The sequence below is a fragment of the Schistocerca gregaria genome, chromosome 3 (assembly GCF_023897955.1).
Source record: "Schistocerca gregaria isolate iqSchGreg1 chromosome 3, iqSchGreg1.2, whole genome shotgun sequence".
In the NCBI taxonomy this organism is placed as follows: domain Eukaryota; kingdom Metazoa; phylum Arthropoda; class Insecta; order Orthoptera; family Acrididae; genus Schistocerca; species Schistocerca gregaria.
This window is the reverse complement of record NC_064922.1, coordinates 651,513,045-651,535,863: the sequence shown is the minus strand read 5'-3', so window position 1 is coordinate 651,535,863 and position 22,819 is coordinate 651,513,045. Positions and strand designations below refer to the sequence as shown.

Below are 22,819 nucleotides of genomic sequence, written 5' to 3'. Positions count from 1 at the left end.
CTGCAGATTTCCTGTTATCTGATTAAATAATTCAAACAGTTCTGATGCTGAAATTAATATTTACTATTGTCTTACTTTTCAGCACCATTAAAAGGCATACCAAGTCGAATTCCATCTGGCGGTTTCCGTTCGCCATCACTAAGTAGTCCTATTATGTCTCGCCCTCAGCATCCTCGCACACCAGCTGGACGCAAAGATGGTGGAATAAAACTTCTAGACATAAACGAACAGCCTCTCGGATATGCTCAGGCAAAGAAACGAAAGCGAATGCAAGGTACTGTATGTTAGAAGGAGATTTTTCTTGAATTGGGAGATAACTTCTTCAGTACATTTTTTGGTAGACAGTCTTCCAAAAAAGGGGAAAATAATAATACATGCTAACAGCTCTGTAACTTACATGAAGTAAGTTGATTACCATATGGTCATATAAAAAGTCTGATGTTATGTTTAGAAAATTTATACATTCTTGGGTAAACAAACGTAACTTACTGAAGATAAAAATAATAAAATTAAGATCAACAAAAGTAATCAATTATTGATAAAATTATTTAATTGGATAGATAAAAAATCTACTCACTAAGCGGCAACAGAACTCACTCATAAGACTGTTGTGATTGGCAGGCTTGCTGAGCCAGTGGCTACTTCAGGCAGAAAGGTTAAAGAGGAAGGAAGAAGGGTGAAGGGAAAGCACTGGAGAGGTCTACGGAAAAGGGTAGATTTAGGGAAAGTCACCCTTCAACCTTTCTCCCTGAAGGAGGAGCAGATGGCTCCAAAAGCTTGCCAACCACAAGAGTGTTTTATGTGTGTGTTCTGCCACCACTTGGTGAGTAGATTTTTTTTTTTAATCCATCCAATTAAAAAAATTAATATCAGTAACTTATATGATAAAAGGTACGACAGTGAAAGCTTTGGTGGATAATTTCACTTGTAAAATCATATCTGGTTGTCACCAGAGTTGTATCATCATCTTGAAGCAGCAGTAATCTGGTTGAATCAATTTTTTCAATGTGATATTGATTGTATGTAAAGTAAACCAGTAGCAAGATTTAATCAGTACCTTCACAGTTTGATAGCAATAGAAATGTTACTGCTGATGGCAGGGTTACTAAACACGGTTTTCCAAAGTAAATATTTCAGGATTCAAATTAAGAATAGCTGCCCACATGAGTAACTTAGGCATAGGTATCCTCAGTGTATCAAAGTAACTTAAATCACTTAATAAAGATAAAGGCAATGTCTTTGGTCCAGTGTGTTTTTGTTTACCAGATAGGTACCTGTCAGAGTACGCTGATACAATCGCTCTTTGTTTGAAGGTGCATACCTGAAGGGTGGGAAAACCTCAAAGAAAAAGATTGTGACAAATAGCCCACATGAATTCAGAAAATACAGTTCTTGTGAAACACAACTAGCTCTTTATTCTCACAAAGTGATGAGTGCTATCTGCAGGGTATGTCAGATTGATTCCATGTTTTTATATTTCCAGAAGGTGTTTGGCACTGTTCCTCACAAGCAACTTCTAATTAAATTGCATGCCTTTGGAGTATAGTCTCAGTTGTGCAACTGGAGTTGTGATTTCCTGTCAGAAAGGTCACAGTTTGTAGTAATTTACAGGAAGTCATCAAATAAAACACAAGTAATTCTGCATTCTCCAAGGAATTGTTATTGGCCCTATGCTGTTCCTGATCGACGTTAACAATTTGGGAGACAGTCTGAGCAGTCCTCTTACGAATTACAAAATGATGTAAACAAGATATCTGTATGGTGCGAACCCTGGTGATTGACTCCAAATAATTCAAAGAGTGAAGTCGTCCAGATGAGTATTAAAAGGAATCCACTATTTTTCAGTTAAATGATGAATCTCACAATCTGAAAGCTGTGAATTCAACTAAATCCTTGGGTATTACAATTACAAATAACTTAAAGTGGAACGATCATGTAGATAATGTTGTGGGGAAAGTGAACCAAAGGCTGTTTTATTAACAAAACATTTAGAAAAGGCAAAAGGTCTACTAAAGAGAGTGCCCACACTAAATTTGCCTGTTCTGTTCTGGATTAGAGCTGTGTGATGTGGGGTCTGCATCAGATAAGATTGATGGAGAACATTGAAAAAATTCAAAGAGCAGCAGCAGCTTTTTTTTCTGTTATTGCAAAATAGGGGAAACAGAGTAATGGATATGATTTGCAAATTTTATGGCAGGATCTTCTCGTGAAATTTCAATAATCAACTTTCTCCTCTGATTTTAAATTATTTATTTATTTTTTTTTTCACCAACTTACGTAGAGATCATAATAAAATAAGAGAAATCAGAGCTCACATATAAAGATTTTAGTGTTTGTTTTTCCTTGTGTTGTTCAAGAGTGAAATGGACATAGAAATAACTTGAAGGTCGCTTGGTGAACGCTCTGCCAGGCACTTCATTGTGAATTGGAGAGTAATGATGTAGTTGTAGATGCAAATTGCTACGTGATTGATAATCAGAGAGTATTTCATTTGTAAAATAAAAACGTGTACACATTTTTGCTTGCTCATGTGTTCAATATTTACTTCTGCCCTTTCCTTACTAAAAATGCATTGCTTTAAATTTTAGAAACTATTTGCTGTAGATATTCAGCCACATCCAGAATACTGCTGTTTGAAACTGCAGTGTTTAAAGGCCAGGAATTTTTCTTTCTTATTTAAAATTTTGAGATTCATGGTGAACATTATTCTAGTTACTACAATGAAATCCTATTTTATATTTTCATCTGCCCCAGACTTTAAAAAAACGCAAAATTGAGGAAAATGCAGAATCGAGGGAAATGTTGAAGCCCCTAAAATACGAGCAATAATGTATGTAAAAAAGCAAAAATTAAGTAATATGGTGAATTAAACTGAAAACTGTGAAGTACAGTGAAATGCATTCGAATCTAACATGTGGGGGTGCATTTCTCTCTGTAGCCAATTGCAGTGCAGCAAACTCTGGTGACATGAGTGCAGTGATCTCTAATGTATTGCTTGTAAACTTTACCTTGTTCATTGTGCTGAATGGTCAAAGTCGAGCATGTGCAATGTTTGCACTTCGAACACAGCAGGTTTCGCAGAAGCATGTATATAAACACAAGTTTTCCTTCGGTACTTACTGATTCCAATGAATATGAAGTAAAGTGCAGCCTGCTGTGATTCTAGTGTTTTCCTGACCCAACAATCTGTTATAAATATAACAATCTGTCTGCCAGCACAATGCATTAAACACAATTGAGGATTGTAAAAAAAGTGAAAAGGCCGTCCTACAACTGTTCCTGTTAATTCTGGTGCCGCACATAGCAAATGGAGTAGCCTGTGTTGGCTGCAGTCAATTGAGGTACAATATGTTCTGGATTCTTATGACAGATTTCAAGCAGAACTACTATAAATAAACTTAATGCACGATATTGAAGGGTAAATGAGATATAGTTATTTAAACTAAACCTAATGAAAACCATGGTCACCCCATTTGCTATACTCGGAACAAGCCGCTAAGTAAGCTTGCTGTTTATTACTCTGTATGCTAGAAGTCCCTGCATTAGCATGATGTCACCATGCTATACAGCTATTGGCTTCAGGTGGAAAACAAGCATCCAAGATGTTACAAACATCTGAGATGTTACAAATGTCGGAGATGTTGTAAACCAGTAGCTTTCACTGTGTTACACAGTTTTCAGTTTATTTCACCATGTAAATTAAATTTTTGCCATTTTTTTAGGTGAACAGAAAGTGAAAAGTTTCAAAACCGCATGTTCTAAGGTATAATTAGTGGCCGTAGTTTCCTTGGAAATGGCACAATTACCTTTTACATCTTAGCAAAGATTACATACCCTACAGTTTTACTTGTGGCAAAACTCACTTTTTCCCTAATAGGTCTATCATATGTTGCAAAATTTTGAAATTTATTTCTTGTTTATGGGTTTGTGGTTTGGTTATGTCAGTTGACGTTAAGATTACTGATAAAATTGCTGCCTAGGAGGAGGAGAATGAAATTCTCACTCCATCATTGAGTTATAGCTATTGTGCCTGTTTATACTTTATGACCCAGTACTTTAAGAATTTCAAATGTTTCATTGGCTAAAATCTGCAGACTTATTACATAGTGAGCTAAACAAAGTGGTGAGCTTATTTTGTGTGTGTTATTGTGGTGTGGTGGTTGCGTTGGCTATTGGGTGACGTAACAAGCTGCCAATCAATAAGAGCTCACTAGCTGGTAATGGCCAACATTTCCTAACTGAGTATATTCTTAAGAGACTGAGTGTTTGAATTTAAAAGGTTGAGAGCCAAGATTGTTGCTAAAAGCAGTATGCTGGAAATATATGCAAAAAGATGAAACTGGGTTGTAAGTGGCACTAGGAAGGGTGGAGGCTGGACCTCTTCATCAGGTATTGATTCGGTCTGGAACACTTTACATTGACACTCATGTTTTCCCATTGCTGTTGTAACCTATCAGTAGTTGTATTCTAATTTCTCGCCGAAGCTAAACATTGCTAGTTGTGTTGGCAATGCCAATGATGGATTATGTCAGCGTTTCCTCCCTGACATCTCCCCTCTCCACAACAGCCTAAAATATTCCATTAACTCTGCCACCACCCGTAGTCCGAACAGTCTTTTGCGCCACTTATCACTTGTTCAGCCACATCAAATGTCAGTAGAAAGAAAATGGGATAAAGTCAAGCGAGATGTCAAGTAAGAATGTAGAACCTAGGGAAACCTTACTAGGAAGAAACGTAAAATTAGAGAATTTGTAGGATTGATCGTATGGGTTTTCACAAGGGCTACAAATTTGTGGCGCAGAATCATGAAAAATATAAAATCGTAGTTCCACTGTAGTTGACTTTTTGACTTTTCGGCCAAGTAGGAGGTTTCATTTTGCTGCACGGTATTTCATCATCAAACCCAGTATTTTTCTTCAGGTGCTAGATCCACATCACAGACAGGTACATAGATTGAGCAGCTGAGGTGAACACCGAAAATCATATTAGCATTTGGAGGGAGCACACAATTTCAACCGAGCGAGGTGGCGCAGTGGTTAGCACACTAGGTTCGCATTTGGGAGGATGACGGTTCAAACTCGCATCCGGCCATCCCGATTTAGATTTTCCGGGGTTTCCCTAAATCACTTCAGGCAAATGCCGAATGATTTGCTAGAATCCATATCTGTAACTGGGTGTGATTCATGCACTGAAATCTTCTGCTCTTATAAAAACATATAATCAATGTTTGAACGACTGACTGTGTCATACAGTTATTTTCAGTTATGTGTTGGAATTTATGGAAAGGTTGTGTGTAATCATGTGAATTTGTTCATAATATTCTACATGTATCTGTCACTATGTTTAATTAATTTTTGATAGTCATATTTCTGCTGTAATGTTTGATTCTTACGACCGTTAAAATGTTAGTCATATTGTTGTTATGCACACTGAAGTTTGCTTGTGAATGGCATATTTTTGCAGATATGGAAGATGCAAAGAAGGCTTCAGAAGCAGCAGCTGCCCTCCAGCAACAATCACAGCAACAGCAACAACAGCAGCAACAGAGCCCAACAAGTGGAACAACACCAAGCACACCCGACTACGCTGTTGGATTGACTGCAATGAATCCTCCCACACCTACTCCTGCCCCTGCTACTCCATCATATAGCCCGGCTACCCCTGCATCTCAGCACACAGTCACAACTATTATAACTATCCCTAGGGAACCAGGTTAGACTAATTGCAGTTCAAAATAGAAATATATACATATTTCAGTTTATTTGCATTTCTGTTGATGGTGCACTATAAGCGTAAGCTGTTCCATTACTCTTTTTGTTTAGCCTCTGAGTGTTTCATTGCAATTCCTGGGCTACTGTACAAAAAGTTTGGTATTATGACAAAGTCAGCAAAAGTTCTTTTTATTTAAAACACTGTGTAACTCAATGATTAATGATTCTCTTTAACTTTTTCTCAAAAATTTGAAAGTGCACTTGGCTTGAAACCTAATGACTTCTAAACATTGCCTAGATAGCTCTTTTCATGTCTGATTCTGTTATTCTGAAGTCTTATTGTTACCTCTGTGTCACTCCTCTCAAACCCCAGTAGATTTACAGGATACCCGGATTGCAAAGAAGACTTTTGTGAAGCAGTCAATAAAGAACATATTATTAGCTACAATTATTTACCCTTACTGATCTACTTGAAGATAAAATCTTATTTCTGATTACGTTTGTAAGTTTTCCAGTTTAGTTATGAAAGCTTGTTAGAAAAAAGCCTGTTCTTGACAACCTCAGTGAGCTGTGAACCTGGTAACTTTGTTACTTTAACTCGCAATGAAAGTCAGCTTCTGTCATTGTACACTCCCTTTAATTATACATTGTTGCCTTGATATTCTTTGAGGCTCATTTTTAGTATCAGTAGTTAAAGCCTTTATGCAAGTTTGACTTAACATTTTATTATGTCAATTTTTTAATATATTTTTTCTTACCTTTCCATATTACAGGAACACCAGCCAGTTCTTCTGCAAGTGCACTTCCGCAGTCTACTGAAACTTCACCAGCAGGACAGTCTCTGTTGGCAAACTCCCCCAATACTTCAACACCAAGTTACGTTCCTCAAGCTTCGCCTACAACATTGCAGGTATGCAGTTATCCAATTCCCCCCCTCTTTTTTTTAAAAGCCAAAAGGAGTGTGTAAATTTCATGTTTTATGTGAATACACTGGGGGGGGGGGGGGGGGGGCAGATGATATCACAACAGCACTTGCTTAAAAATATTTGTTGTGTTGGATTTTTGATCCTGGAAGAAGCATAACATATACAAAGACAAAACTTTGGTCTGTCTGGAAGCAACATTTAGCAGAAGCTTTATTTCATGATGACATTAGTTGACACAAAATACTTTTGAGAAAGAAACAGAATCCTTCACTTTTGAATGCGTAGTTTCTTCATAAATCCTACCACTCGCAAAGTAGCGACAAAATTAGAGATACGCATTTATGACATGTAATTATGTAATTTTCACTGTTAGTAATTCTAAGTTCTTTTGCAGAATCCAAGTACACCACAACCTCAGGCACAATCCCTCTTGCAGTCTACTCTCAGTGCTACAAATGTACAGCCAGCAGCAGTGGCAGCCACTGCAGTAACTGGAGTTGCTGTTCAACCTGTTGCTATTGCTGCTACTGCTGTGCCTGCAGCAACTATAACAAAACAAGTTATCCAAATACGGCCAGCACCCCCTATTACTCAGATCAGATTCCAGCCAGTGAATGCAGCAGCTGGTACAAATAATCCTGGACAGCAGAGAAAAGGGCTTTCGTTGACGGTAAGATTCCAATTTATTTTTTTGTTCACTGTCTTGGCACCTTCATTATCAAAGTTGTGGATGGCAGTAAATTTTATCCATTTTACTTTTTGCTGCTATTCTGAAAAGATGTGTTTGCCCTTTGATTATAAAAGAACTCTTGAAACTGTAAATAATAAAAGTCCAAATAGAATTAGTGGAACTGTACAAAAAATATGCATTAAGCAGCAGAGAGTTGTTTATATTTCCATATGGTATTATTTATTGGAAGAGGCTACCATCATCAGTGTTGATATAGGGGAAGGAAATAATTAATGTTCAGTTAGAAACAGCACACGTCTGGAACTACGGTGGAGCTATGGCTTCAGTAGTATCAGTTTGAAACTGTCTTAACAATACTTTTCTTTTATGTTTGAAACAGAGAGAGCAGATGTTAGAGGCCCAAGAAATGTTCCGTACTGCTAACAAAGTGACACGACCTGAGAAGGCTCTGATACTTGGTTTCATGGCAGGTTCAAGAGGTGAGCATATGCAAGTTCATTTTCCAAATACAACTAGTTAATAACATGTCCTTCAAGTAATTTTGTTTATGATTAGATTTGTACTTTTTTTGTTGCATTGGTGAAGTGTGATACTTACCTGTTATAATTTAACAATCCAGATAATCAAGAATGAATTGTGATGAGAAGATTTAAAATTTACTTGATAATGGATCCTAGAATTTTTTAAATTGGAGTCTTAGTGTCAAAATTATCAGTACAGCCATATGAAATAAAAACATCTAGATACACAAACAGTATTCTGTAGTGTGACTGGTCTCATGACTGATGAAAGAAGATTATCAGTGCAGGTTTTGTACACTGAGGTGACAGTACTCTGCTTTCTCACAGACCATCATTCGTTAATAAGGGTATCCTGATGAAACAGTTCAGCATCTTTGGCACATATATATCAATTGTCTTTCATTGGATAGTTTGAAAAGCCTCTATCATTTCATTTACAAGCTCTCAACACTACAAGGCTTTGTGGCTTATAGTTGTTCCTTTTGTATTTTGGTACTGCATTACAAGGAGAAGACTTACAAGTTTATTTGTGTAATAGTATGAAGACTAGCTGAGACAGTTTAAGTATGAACAGAAATTTTATTTGGTTTTCACAAATGTTCATAAAAACATAAGTGTTGCTTAGGGGTATGAGTTAAATGAAGGAGTCAATTACAAATAGACCAGTTGAATAAAATGGGTGTAACATTTATCTTCAGAGTTAAAGATAGGCACAAGAAACAGATATAAATACAATTTGGGGAAAAAAGGACATGAAAATGAGCTGAGTGGAAGTTACAGTGCCGGGGACAATGTAGCGCAAATCAATCCCAGCAAATTACAGTGACTATAAATAATAATGATAAGTGTGGAGACTGCAAAGTGCCCATCTGTTAGTCTTTACACATGCAATGGAGAAAATACCACTAAAAATGTAAGTATGTCAGTCACTGTCTTGTTTGTCATAAATAGATGGAATGCTGCTTATATGTTCCCACGATAAACCATGTTACTTGTTACTAGGGGCTTGAAAATTTTGAATTTTGCAATAAATGCTAACCTGCCTCAGAATGCAAAATTGTATAATAAGCACTTTTTTTATAGTGGATTGTATCCAGGTGAATTATTTTATCAGAGATAGTAAGAAATAGCTTTATTTTCTACATGTAAATATAAAAAATGCATCCGATTTTTGGGTACTTGTATTGCACATCGTCTGGTGAAACCGAATTTGGAAAGGTAATGTGCTTAAGGACAGGGTTTCGTAATAAGTGCACTAACGCAACAATGTATCACTGTGTTCAGTGCTCTGGTGCCACACCAGTTGTGATTTACTGGTCTGTATAAAATAAGAGCATGTGCTACAAAATTTGCCATAGAACAAAGAAACACATGTTTCTCTGCTAGTCAAGAGTTCAAAAATTACTATAATGCAGACACATTAAAAGTAGCAATTTAGGGAGCGAGTAGAGGTTGTGTCTGAACTATGTTGTTTGTGACGGTGCCAACTTAAGCAAATAACTGTGTGGTAGCCATTACGAAAAGCTTTGTGTTGTGCATTGCTTGTTGTTTTCTTATTTTGAAGCAAGTGAAGAGAGTGGTCTTGTTTCATCGTGGAGTTCGATTATGACCTTCCCAGCACTAGAAGTGATTGGTGATCTCTGTGACCATGTGTTAAGTTCTGTTTTCGTAGAAACACAGAACAATGATTTAGGATGACTGCGCTGTGAGTGAGTGGTGGGGCTTATTTCCCCACACTGCTCCTCTCCCCTCTGGCACTCATAATTGTGGTTTGTTTACACTCACAGCCGATTACCAATTTATAGTATCTGCACTGTGCACTATAGCAGTTGTGCCAAAATTGTGCCCCTGACATGCAAATTGAGATTTTTTCGGTTCTATTTTTAGGTTAAATGCCTTGTCAGTTCTATCTGTAGTGTTACCAAGTTCGGGTTGGACGACTATAAATAACCATTAAAGGTCTATATTAATGTTCTTTATATTGTGTAATTATTGAATTGGTTGGGAAAAGAAAAATAGTGTTGAGAAACAATTTAAATCAGAGAAGCACCCAGTTCACTGTTGGGAAAATGCTGCTTCTCATCAGAAAAAATTGTTTGTTAAAGCTTAAAATAGAGCCAAAAGAAGAAAACAAGCAGAAGTTTTGCAAAAGCAAAAATTCCATTCATAAAGCTCTGTAATCACTAGGAAAATTGTTTCAGAGCAGTAGGGCTTCGTCTTCAGGCATTTTGGATGATAACATTTTAAATTTGTGTTCTAATGAGCTACAAAAAATTGTAGAACAATGTGTTTAGAGCTTGTAGTCAGTATATGGTAGGCCATGTTGTGGAATCCATACAAGGTCCATTTATGCAAACAGTACAACAGCATAATCTCGGCATATAATTAGAAGAAGAAATGGTTAACAAAAACAAAAGTTCCATCTTAGTTACTGTGGACTCTCCTTAACTGTGAACCACCTGAAACATTCTTTACCTACCAAGATAACATCAAGCAACCAAACTCTCGACCACTGACCAAAAAAATCAACCAGTCCTTGAAAAACAACTAACCATGTAAGGAAAGCTCTGTAATAGCTGAACTATGGAAGCAAGCGAAGGATAGGGCTTGCAAACAAGTTGACAGATAGTTGAACTAATGCAGTTAACAGTGGCTGTGTCTAAGATATCGAAAAATGAGGTGACGTCTTTCATATGTTATTTGAGCAATTAGAAGCTAAGACAGGCAGCGAGCAGAGGTGGATGTTTGTTTGACAGACAGTAACATGTTTACAAATGGCTTAGATTGAAATGGTGCCGAGAGTTGGCTGTTAGCTCATGAGGGAATAGCACGTCTTTGTGCACTGTCTGATTGTACCACATTTAGCTGCACTGTGGTAATGAGTTCCTGGTTAACATTTACAGGTGTTGCAGTGATGTTATAGTGTTTCCTGGGCAAAAGCAAGTCTTTCCAGCTACCTATTATGGCATACAGCTTAGTCTGTAGTAGCCACATTTGACAAGCAGTGCTGCTATGGGGCAGCTCTCATGTAATGCTTGTTGGGTCGTTTTTGAATTGAATGATAATATTATGATGGGACCCGAGTTTGGAGGCTGTTTTATGATAAGTTGTAGTAACATATCACTGGCATTTTTACAATGTATGCTCTGGTTTGTGCATCTTAATCTACAGATTAATGCATCCCTCAGTTAATCTCAGCACCCTACCCACATTGCCTTGGCTGATTGGGATATTAGGACAGGAGTATAACTGAAGGTTCACTCATACCATCAGTTTATTTAACATGTATTTAAAATATTTTATTCATTCCAAAAGCAAGTACACCTCCAAACTAATATCATCTACATATTCTTCAAAATATAGAATCATTACTCACAAGATACCAAGCCAAGAAATTCTTAACATCATTGTAACAGTGCAATTCACAGATGCTGGCCAATATCTTTAAAAGTGAATGTCTTGTCAAAACTAAGAAAAATTTCCTCAGTAGCTCTGCAACTTAGAACAATTTTTCAAATGTAATTACTGTAGAATGTGAACATATGTTTTAAAACAATAACAAGCGTACAGAAAATGACAGGTTGTCTGGACAGTAACTTGATCTTTTGAAGAAGCAACACCCTTCACATCATACATTTCACTTATGATGATCTTCTCTTAACGACTAGTGGGGGTACTGGCATCGTCCTTCATAACAACATAAACCAACTTCACGAGATCCCTTTGAACAAAATGCAGTTAATTTCCTGAAACATGCATACGTTAAACTCAGGCTAACGGTATATTATATACAAGCAAAAACTAACAGTAGTGCTTTCTAAGCAACAGTATATTTTGAATCTCGTCCAGAGGCTTTACATCTTCTTGGTAAGTTTTACATTAGTCACAACAGTTCAAACCATAGACCACAATTTTGCTTGGTACCACAAATAGAAAACAACAAAATTCAGCAATATTGAACAAAACTTGCACCACCAATACCTGTAACATCAACTCAGATGAACCACTGTAATCTTTCTGTATCATTAAGCAAGCATAAGTAGTGACTGTTCAGCTTACAGAATATCGGCAGCATTAATCATTAGACTAAGATGCACAAACAAGCACATAGATTGTAAAAAAGTTTGTGATACATAACCACAACATATTGTAAAAGATCCTGCAAAACTACGGCCCATCATCATAACATCATCCAATCCAAAAATGACCCAATGAGCATCACACGAGAGGTGTCCCAGCACAGCACTGTTTGTCGAATGTAGCCGTTACTTCCTTGTGAACACAGATGCTCAGGCAGACTCAGCCGTATGCCATAAAATGTAGCTGGAAAGACTTGCTCTGGCCCAGGAATCACTCGAATATCACTGCAACACCAGCAAGTATTAACCAGGGGCCCACTACTACAGTGCAGCTAAATGTGGTACTGTCGGATGACACAGAAACCATGTGTTAATCCTCCACTATCTAACAGCCTGTTATCAGCACTGTTTCTGTCTAAGTTACTCATAAATACTTTACTGTCTCTCCAGTTATTCTAAAGCTCATAAGTGGGTTGTAGAGAACTATATAACAGAAATGGATTGGCTGAGGTGCCCGCCTTCTTAACTGAGTGACCAGCATACCTGACTGCCATGCAGGTGTCCTCTAGAAAGTAGTTCCCTTTGGAAGCTATACACTGAAGGGATCGTCATTTCCAGTCTTTGTATCAGTGCTGAAAGGCTTCAACTGGGCGGACCTTTGATATCAGCCACATTCTTTTGAATGTTCTCCAAAGCCCCAAAGTGATGTTCTTTTCAGATTTTTCTCAATTTTGGGAAAAGAAAAAAGTCGAAAGGACTCAGATCAGGTGAACAGTGGGGATATACAACAACATTAATGCCGTCCGAGGTGAAAAATACGATGATAGATGTGGCCATATGGCATGGGGTATTGTCATGATGCAGCATCCACTTGTCTGCAATGTCGGGTCTCACTTGATTCCCTTTTTTCCTGAGCTTTTTAAAAACATCTTTGTAAAACACTAGATCGACAGTTTGTCTTGGAGCAACAATTTCACGAGAGCATTCACATATTCGACATTTTTGTCAGTTTTTGAAGTTGAATGTCTCCCTGGGCAGCATGTTCTCAGCCTTCCAAAAATGCTTTGCACCAGCACAAAACTCGAGCTCTTGATAAGGGATATTCCATGCAGGCCTGTTTCACCTTCTTGAAGGTCACACTCGCAGATTCCCCAGTTTAACTGAGAACTTGATGGCATAACGTTGCTCTATGGCATAGCATTGCTCTGAATTCCACTGTTCCATTTTCGTAACACGCAACAAAAACATGACTTCACTCATGGTGCTCTCAAAAATAGTGTGTGGCTGTACGGAGCTGAAACTCAGACTGAGCATCTGGAAGGGATGAATACACTGGTCTACACTAGTAGAACAGCACAGCATTGCCAGATCGCTTGCAGTGTTGTCAGTCTCATTTCTTTTCTCTCACGCCTTGTATAGTGGGAATTGTTGAAGTGCCATGGGAAGAAGAGTAGGATTTCTTGTCTGATGTTTATAGTGTTACTTGCACAAATCAATAGTAGTTATACTGGAGTACGTCAAATAATGAGCAAGAAAATAGGGAAGTGTGTAACCTGCTATAAACAGCTTAGTGATTGGATCATCATAGCCAAGATAAACACTAAGTCAAGAGCCATCACTCCAATACAAGTTTAGATATATACTAGATCTGCAGAGGTTTGAGATATTTTAGAAAAGTGTGGCAAGATAAAAGAAATTATTCAGTCTGTTACAGGAGACAAAAAATGAACCGTGTTTTGTGGTTGTGTAAGTTGATTAAACTCTGATACCTGCATTCTCTCATTAGCATTGATTCTTGTCCTTTTGTTCCTGAATCTCTTATTCGTGTAGATGTTCACATACCACATTTAATCAGTGCTGGTTGATTATTAATAACTCGCGTATTGACTCAGAGAGGTTGTACAAAAGCTATTAATGTGGAGTTTCTGACTTGTCAATAACCAAAAGCAGACACTCTTATAGAGGGAATGATTACTAACAATACTGAAATGACACTATTTTGTTAGCCGTAGTCGAACATAGATGTTACTTCTGTGAATAAGTTAGTCAGACTACTAGACGATCGTCCAGTGGTTCTTCTTATGGTCAAGTGAATGGGTAATTGTTGAATTTGGGTATTACATTTTAATTTATAATGGGAGAAGGGTCAAAATTAATGACAACGGGATCACAATGAGTCAAGTAGTAATCTGGTTTAACTATGTTAGATAAGTTGAAAATTGACACAGTTGTATGGACTACACTGTTAATACCATGCATACACCCATGAGGATTACACTTTCTCAACAAAATTGACAAATTTTCATAATTTTCTATGTTGAATAATTAGCCAGGTAAGATGTTTTTTCAGTTCAAGTTGGCGTTTTTGTAATTGACAAAATTGGGGAAACAAAGCTAGGTAAAACTTTCAAATTGTTTCCAAGTGAGATTGAGAGGATTGGTCTGTGAATGCCAAGGAAAACCTTGAAAAAATGGTCAGTTTTCTAAACAGTGCAAGCCAAAGAGTAAGATTTATAAGCTCATGTAATGCTTACCATCTTTTAAGACATCTTTTGGGAACAATCACAGCTCTAGCTCTCTCACTTTTTTTAATTGTAGTTTTTTGTTGCAAATGAAATAAACTATGCTAACTGTTTATTTACATCATGGGTACACATTACTCAAAATACAAAGTAAGTAGAAGGTATATAGTTTCCTGTCATTTCTTTAAACTGTTATCTTTGAAGCAGTCTTTGGTACAAAAAAGTTTTAAGTATGATTATGAAACATTTTAGAAATGAATTCAGGGTTTCTCATGGAAAAAAGCATTTTGTTATCAATGTTAAGTCACAAGAGTACTCTACCTTTTAGTTAAGCATGTGTTTTAGGACAGTATATAAAATCTCAGCGCTCTATCTTTAATAGTTCTTAGCCAAAGTGTACCAGAACATGAAATAATTTAACTTTCAGAAAATTCAAGTTAAAATTAAAACTAGCTTTTTCTATTAAACTTGCGTGGCACTAATGCATCCTAGGTCCATATTCATCTTTTTTCCTATGTTGTTCTTCCTCCCTTCTCTTTGTCACACTTATTCTGATTCTTTCTTTTTTGGTGGCTTCCAACACTGATTTTTCTGCTTCAAAGAGTCTCCTTTGGTCAATGGCTATTAGAGCTCTACGCATACTTAATCTACCAGGCATTCCCATTAGTTCCATAACATTAAGTCTTGACACTGCACTGTCATTGAAACATAGAACAACATCTATAACACATATGTTCAAAGTATTTAGTCCTACTAGAACAGTTTTTGGTATCTGTACCCATATACAATTGTTGAAACCTAGCCCATACTGCCTGTTTCATTCCCGCAAGGTCATTTTTATTTTGTCTTATGGCTTGTCCATAATAATATAGCAACCTGTCTATTTCTTCGTCTGTAAGCTGACCATTCCACTAATGTACGTACCATCAGCTAATTTCTTTTTCTTCAGATTTCTCAATCTCGTACTTAAATTTTTCTGGGCTCTTCTTTTCCTCCACCTTTTTTTGTATGAGCAACCCACAATCAATGTTACTTACTACTGCGAACTGTTAAACAAGGTGAGAGTTGCACATCGCCGCGAAAGAAGAGACCAGTCGAATCAACAGGTCATCCTCCTCCACAACATTGTGTGACCCCATACTGCAGCTCTGACTCCAAGCTACAGGAAATGCACTGGACTACACTTGATCATCCTCCTTAGAGCCCGGTCTTATCGTCCTGCAATTTCCGTTTATTCGGACTTCAAGAAGCTCTAGGAGGGTGATGATTTGAAGATGACAAGAGTGTTGAAGACTTCGTGCATGACAGGCTGGTGGCATGACCCAGTTCTTTTTATGATGAGAGCATCAAAAAGCTGCTCGTACTCTAGGGCAGATGCATTTCCAAAGCAGGAAACTATGTGGCAGAATAATTTATAATTAGGCAATTATAAACTCTAGGCAGAGTTTTTCAATAAATGAATTGAAATAAAAAATAAAACCCCATTTATATTTGATCCACCCTCATACATTCTCTGCTGAGTTACGCCACAAGTATAACATCATTTGCTTAAATCACAAAAATTTTGATGCACAGCCTCTTCTAGCATGTATCTCCCCAGCTACCTTCAGGACACCATTGCCACATTCAAAGCCTTATTTATTAGTTTAGATAGAGCAGAGAGTTCAACAATAACACAATCTGAGCCAATAGTTGGTGTGTCTATATTACCAGCATTATTGCGGTCAAGCCTATTGTCAAAATATTTCAGTTTTAGCTTCAACTCTCTTGGAATAGTCGAAGCTGATTCAAGTGTCTTATCAGGTTGTATTTCAGTATTAGCAGAGATATTCGTGAACGGATTTCCATAAAATTTACCTTTACACTGAACTTCTTAATTCTTCCTATTGCTTTCAAGTGAAATAACGTGCTCAGGCACATAATTACTTTGCTGTAAACAAAATATTCCTGCCAAAACAACAACAAACGATGACTAAACAAACTCTCTGTACAAACGAAAGTTAAGCAACTGTAAAGCTTTCAAAGGTTAGCCAACTTGAGGAACTGAAAGGTCATAAAAACAAAACAAATGAGAGCGAAGTTGACAGTGTGCTGTAGTGGCGTCATGGTGATTGTAGCCACTATTAATTTCCTCGAATTTTTTAGACAAAAATTAAAAAATCAATTTTTTGACAGTTATTCACGTACAAGTCCCCTTAAAAGATTTGTTGTCATCGGCACTCAAGGAATTGCATATGGAATGATAAAACTTTGTGAATTTCAGCTTAAAATAATTTAATTTTATCACACGCGTTATTGAACAAGAGAGATAAAATAAAGGAAAAAAATTCTTATTGTTGGGAATGGAATAGAAACAAGTGGATGGTTCCTGCTTACTCTAATTCAGCTGGAATTCGATAATATGAAAAGTAAGAGATGGAAAAACGCGTAGAACACATTTGAATCACTGCTCTCGCACCATGTTAGAATTATTAGAAAGGGATCTTTTTGTGGAAAACACCTGGAGACATAAAAAGTTTTGGATAATTGTATACTGTTAAGACAAAAGTTTCAGAATCTCGATTGTAGATGGTATCTATGACCATAATTTACTAGAATGTAGATCAAAACTGAAAAATTGCAGAAAAAATAGAGGAAATGGGATATGGATAAGTTGGGAAAAAAACTATTGTCAATAGTTTGAGTGAGCCTTATACGACAACTGACTGAAATGGGCAGAAAAGAAAGTGGTGGTGAAGAAGATTGGGTAGCTTTGCCAGACAAAGTAGTGAAAGCAGTATAAAATCAAATTGACAAAGGAAAATCCCACGTGAGTAGAAATCCTTCATTAACACAAGAGATATTAAATTTAATTGATGAAAGGACAAAATATAAAAATGCAGCAAGTGAAGCAGACAAAGGGGATCACAGGCATGTAAAAAAAAAAAAAAAAGTTCTAGGTTGTGATTGATTATAGAAAATACTGATGTCTCATATAGAAAGACCAAAGAAACCTTTGGAGTAAAGAGAAGTAACTGTATGTACATCAAGAGCTCAGTTGGTAAGCTTGTCGTGAACAAAAAAGAGAACACTGAAAAGTGTACGGGATATATAGGGAACAGCTTCCAACTTGGAAAGCAATATTATGGAAAAAGAAAGTGAGTTAGGATGCATTATGGGTTGCAGTATTGCAGGGAGTCTTTGACAGGGCACTGGAAGATTTTTATGTAGCTCTGAAATGCCTTAAGTCGAGACATGCCACATGGAGTAGATAACCTTTCATCCGAATTATTAAGATCCTTAAGAAAATAAACCATGACAAAACTTTTCTATCTGATACGTAGGATGTATGATGGAGGTGCTTACCTTATCATCAGCTTAAAAGTAATCATTTCAAAATACTGACACAGATTCTCTAAATGAAAATATTATGACTGACAGAAGTTGACCTTGGAGAAGGTAAATTTGGGAAACAACATGACAGTGCACCTATACAGCAGTGGGCAATAAAATCTCTGAAATGGTCTGTCCCACTCAGAGACCTAATCTGAACTATTGGAACAGCTTTGGGATGAGAATTAGAATGTACAATTCAGACTTCAGCATCCAATATGACTAATTTCTCTAATTTCAGTTCTTGAAGAATGGGCTGCCATTCCTGCTAAGACATACAGACAATTCACTGAAAGTGTTGTCAGCAGAGTTAAAGCCATCAAAAATGCAGAGAGTGAACCCCCCCTCCCAATATTAATTTCTGTTATTAGGTGTCCAGATACTTTTGATTAGAGCAATCTGCTGCAGCTTTGCATGTTGTAATGTTAGCTGACTTGTCTGACTTAGTAGTAATAAACTACATATACAAGCCTTTGTTGTAACTCATTAACTATTAGTGAAAACTGTATCAGAATCCCTTAATCCCTGAGATTATCCATTACGTACAGACAGAGAAACATGGCAGTGCCTTTAATTTATACTGTAAAACTCCCCTCAATGGACACTTCCAATAGCAGACATTTAAGAATTCTACAGAATTGACCTCATGGTAAAATTCTCCCGAATAGCGGAGGAGGACTATGAAATGGACCTCCTGGTTAAAATTTCCAAATGCGGACAATGTGAAAGAAAGATGGTTGTAAATTAAATAGCAAGAATCATTATCATGCATTTGAACATTTTATAATGGAAAATCCATGATGAAACGTGACAGTATTATGAGAAGGAAAGTTGCTACTCACCATATTGCGCAGGTGCTGAGTCGCAGATAGACACAACAAAAAGACTCTCACAGTTACAATTTTTGGCTGTTAAGGTCTTCGCCTACAATAGACACACACACACACACACACACACACACACACACACACACACACGAGACTGCAGCCTAAGGCACTGAAACCACATTCTTTGATCAGTTGCCTAGACGGCAGTCGTGTGTGTCAGTTGCTTTTGCACGAGGATGTGTCTGTCAATTGTTGAAGAAGGCCTTAACAGCAAAAAGCTATAATTGTAAGAGTCTTTTTGTTGTACCTATCTGCAACTCAGCATCTGTGCTATATGGTGAGTAGCAACTTTCCTTCTCATAATGTTGAACATTTTATAAGTTAAAGCGCCTACTCTTTCTGTCTTAAAATTTACTGTACTGTAGTGCTAAGATGTCACAAAAACAGAAATGAGTAATTGTGAGCGAAAAGATAGAGATCATTGGTTCCTACAAAAAGGCAAAGCTTAGTGTTAAGAGATGTGGCCACAAGGTTCACTGCTCAAGAAACATTTTAAGAAAGAAAATGGGCATTCTAAAGTAGTGAACTGTAAAAGATAACCTTACTAGTAAACAAGTGTATCCCTATCCACTAAGCCTAAACGTCAATAGTATGACTTTTGAATAGTTGTGCCATGCTCGCAGTAACAACTTATCACTTAGTGGACCTCTGATTTGTGATAAAGCACTCGCAGTCACCAAGGAGTTAAGATTCATGTTTTTAAAGCATCTGTAGGTTGGCTTGACAAATGTAGGACAGACAACATGTCTTTTATGTGTGTGGTGAATCCAGTTCAGTGGATGAAAACATAGTGTCAGAGTGACAAAAAATGATAACAGGGCTTTCTTAGGATTTTGAAGAAAGAAATATTTTTAGCTGTGACAAGATTGGTCTTTCCTTGAGAACTCTTCCCATTTAAAAAATGGCCTTGAAAGACAAAAAATGTTCACGAGACAAAATTTCACAAGAATGACTCGCTGTCCTCCTGTGTGCTATTAAGATAGACGAATTTCAAAAGCCTCTAATCAACGGTAAGGCCATGAGGAAGCATAGATGTTTTAATGGTACTGACTTGCTAGTAAACAATCTTGCATGATGCGGACGTTAATACTGAGTAGTTGCTGGTGTCTGATAGGAGGAGGAATATAATGCCTCTTCCCATTGCACATTGCCAACTAGTGAACCACAGGATTATTCAAAATTACAAAGTGTTTTATTGGCAAAAAGTGTTACGGCATGTTTTGCCTCAAATGTATGGTATTTAATATGAATCTTGATCTGAACTCAGAAAATCCATCAGTGTATTGGATGCAATTATGAGGATTTCTGACGCCCTATAACACGTAACATTCATTACAGTCAGCAACTGTTTCAACAAGACAGGATTCATTTTTAACAACTATGCCTCAGCGATTGAGGACAATGTCAAAGAAAGCAAGCCCAAGAAATGTGAACACAAAGGACTGTGGTGGGTCTGAGGGATATGCTGATATCGACGGTGTACGGTTTAGAGAAAGTCCATTAACCAACGTAAGTGAACTATCACAAGAACTCCACCAGAAAGGACATGGAGACAATGTTGAGAATGGACAACAGGATGAAGACATAACTGAATTGTATGTTTCTCTACTTTCAAATAAGCAGACCGTTGTAGAGGTAAGAAAATTGAGACACTACTTTTAGTGAAATATGATGAAAAGGGACTCAGTTTAACACTAGCATTTGGAACACACATTGTTAACCCTCAGGTGCAAAAACATGCATGATTATTTCAAACCAACCTTCCAGTATGCTTGAAAGAAACTTTAATGCTATAATATACAATTATTTGGGGTTTGTTAATGAAGTACTGTACTTACATAAAAATAATTTTTCACTGTTGTACTTCTTCAGCAGTACAGTATTTTTCTGTCTACAGTACATTGTGTTTTCTGTATTGTATGCTGTATTTTTTTTTCTTTTCTGATTAACACACACTTCTTCAAAGAGGAAATTTTTATTTTCCTTCTGCATATCCACTACTCAGAAGTTCTACTGTAATATCGTCGTCTTCTTCTTCTTCTTCTTCTTCTTCTTCTATTACTACTACTATAAGTATGTACAGATTTGTAGACTCTGGTAATCATAATTTTTTGTGGCTTAAGGATATAGTGCAAATAGGTCAGCTGGTTCAGCAACTAGCAACACTGGACTCGCATTCGGGAGGACGACGGTTCAATCCCGTCTCCGGCCATCCTGATTTAGGTTTTCCGTGATTTCCCTAAATCGCTTCAGGCAAATGCCGGGATGGTTCCTTTGAAAGGGCACGGCTGATTTCCTTGCCAATCCTTCCCTAACCCGAGCTTGCGCTCCGTCTCTAATGACCCCGTTGTCGACGGGACGTTAAACACTAACCACCACCACCACCACCACCACTACCTATGAGGGGAAAGGGGGACCTACAATGTAATATAGGATGTGAACCACATGCCACTTCCGCCGAATCACATCATTGAGAAGTGAACACAATGTTCAAAGGCAGACTCGGAATTCTATTGTCTGACCAGAACTTTTCGGTATGCATGCATGCACTTTATCGCTAGACCACCAGGCCTGACATTGATTCTGGTTGAGCTTCACCGCTCTCTGAAGTCGCAGTGGCTTTGCATTATTGGTTTCCCTTTTAGATACGATCTCCTCTGTAGACACACACACACACACACACACACACCAGATCCCTGTAACCTACAAAAAAAATGTCCATGTTTTTTGCCAAGAGTAGGATATTGAATGAAGTGAGGCATAAACTAATAATTTCGACAGTAGCAGTGAATGCTCCTACTGAGCATGTCAGTAAACACAAACTGCTTGGGTTTATCTTGCTGCTTCATTTTAATGTAAGAATGTGTATTACAACTAAATAGATATTTTAACCGCTATCGTTACAGCTACTGAATATAAATTATTAAAATTACTAACTGCATTAAATTTGTTTCAGATAATCCGTGTCCCCATCTTGGCAACATAGTTACAATCAAACTTAGTGAAAGCCAAGAAAAGGTCAAACAGCCTGATGACACGTTCCAGTTAATGACTATTGAGACACACTTCCAGATGAATTACAATACAGGGGAATGGAAGCGCATTAAGAAGTTACGCAGGCCAGAAGACAGTGCCGTGACGGCAGCTTTGGTAGCGACGGCAACGCCAGTGTCGTCTTCAGTTCCGCAACCATCTGTACAACCTGCTTCTGCTACTGCAACGTAGACACTGCCTTTGCATTTCACTGTGCATTTGTCACCATGTTATAGCTGTAGTATGTTAATTTTGTAAATGTATATATGAGATGCTTCCTATGGAACTTATGTATTAATGTATATTTCATAAGACAGTATGAGTAAATTGAATTACTCATATGCTATACTTTCACAGTGTATTGTATACTCTGGTGACCCACGAGTAAAACAAACTCAGAAAAATACAAACAGCCTGCAATTTTCCTTTTTTCAGAAATTATGCAGACTGTCTTGGAAGCTATCCTGTGTACTTATGTATGTATATTTTTGTTGGCACCTATTGTCTGTGCGTATGTATGTGAGAGTCTGAATGAATGAGAGAGAGAGAGAGAGAGAGAGAGAGAGAGAGAGAGAGAGAGAGAGAGAGAGAGAGAGGCTTCATAGTGAGTTTTGTTTAATGGATGCAGACACATTTACTGTATGACTTTGCTACTTAATATGTTATTTTTACATTTTCTGTGGGACCATAATTATAATGTTACAGACACGCCTGTTGAACATTGAAAAATGCAGATATATTTATTTTGTATTCTAGTATCATTAAATGTAATATGTTACAAATGAAGTCAACCTTAATTGTGCACAAATTACAAAGAAGATAATCTTTGGCAGTACACGTATTTGTCCTCAATTAGTTTCTTATAAAAAAATCGGTACACATATTGTGAAGGCATACTGCTGACCTTTAAATGCCTTACAGTACACCATCTCTGCAGCACCTGTTTTGATAACTGTACAACAGCATAAAAGTATTCAAAAGTAACATGGATTAACTAACAGAGTTTATTTTCTACGTAATGAATTTGGAAGGTGGAATAAACAGTTAGGAAAATTCTTATCTACGTTCACTCAAGTC

At 37.2% G+C, this 22,819-nt stretch overlaps 1 protein-coding gene across 2 annotated transcripts in view; it reads left to right on the top strand.

Moving 5' to 3' along the window:
- The window catches only part of LOC126356101 (negative elongation factor A-like), a 149,741-nt gene extending 127,167 nt beyond the window's left edge, over nucleotides 1-22,574 (top strand). For both annotated transcript variants that reach the window (XM_050006800.1, XM_050006802.1), the window contains exons 5-10: nucleotides 83-274; nucleotides 5,464-5,712; nucleotides 6,485-6,621; nucleotides 7,032-7,307; nucleotides 7,708-7,807; nucleotides 21,666-22,574. In XM_050006800.1, coding sequence (XP_049862757.1) covers nucleotides 83-274; nucleotides 5,464-5,712; nucleotides 6,485-6,621; nucleotides 7,032-7,307; nucleotides 7,708-7,807; nucleotides 21,666-21,934 — 1,223 coding nt within the window. In that variant the 3' untranslated portion in view covers nucleotides 21,935-22,574. The remainder of the gene's footprint in view (nucleotides 1-82; nucleotides 275-5,463; nucleotides 5,713-6,484; nucleotides 6,622-7,031; nucleotides 7,308-7,707; nucleotides 7,808-21,665) is intronic.
- The last annotated feature ends 245 nt before the right edge of the window (nucleotides 22,575-22,819 follow it).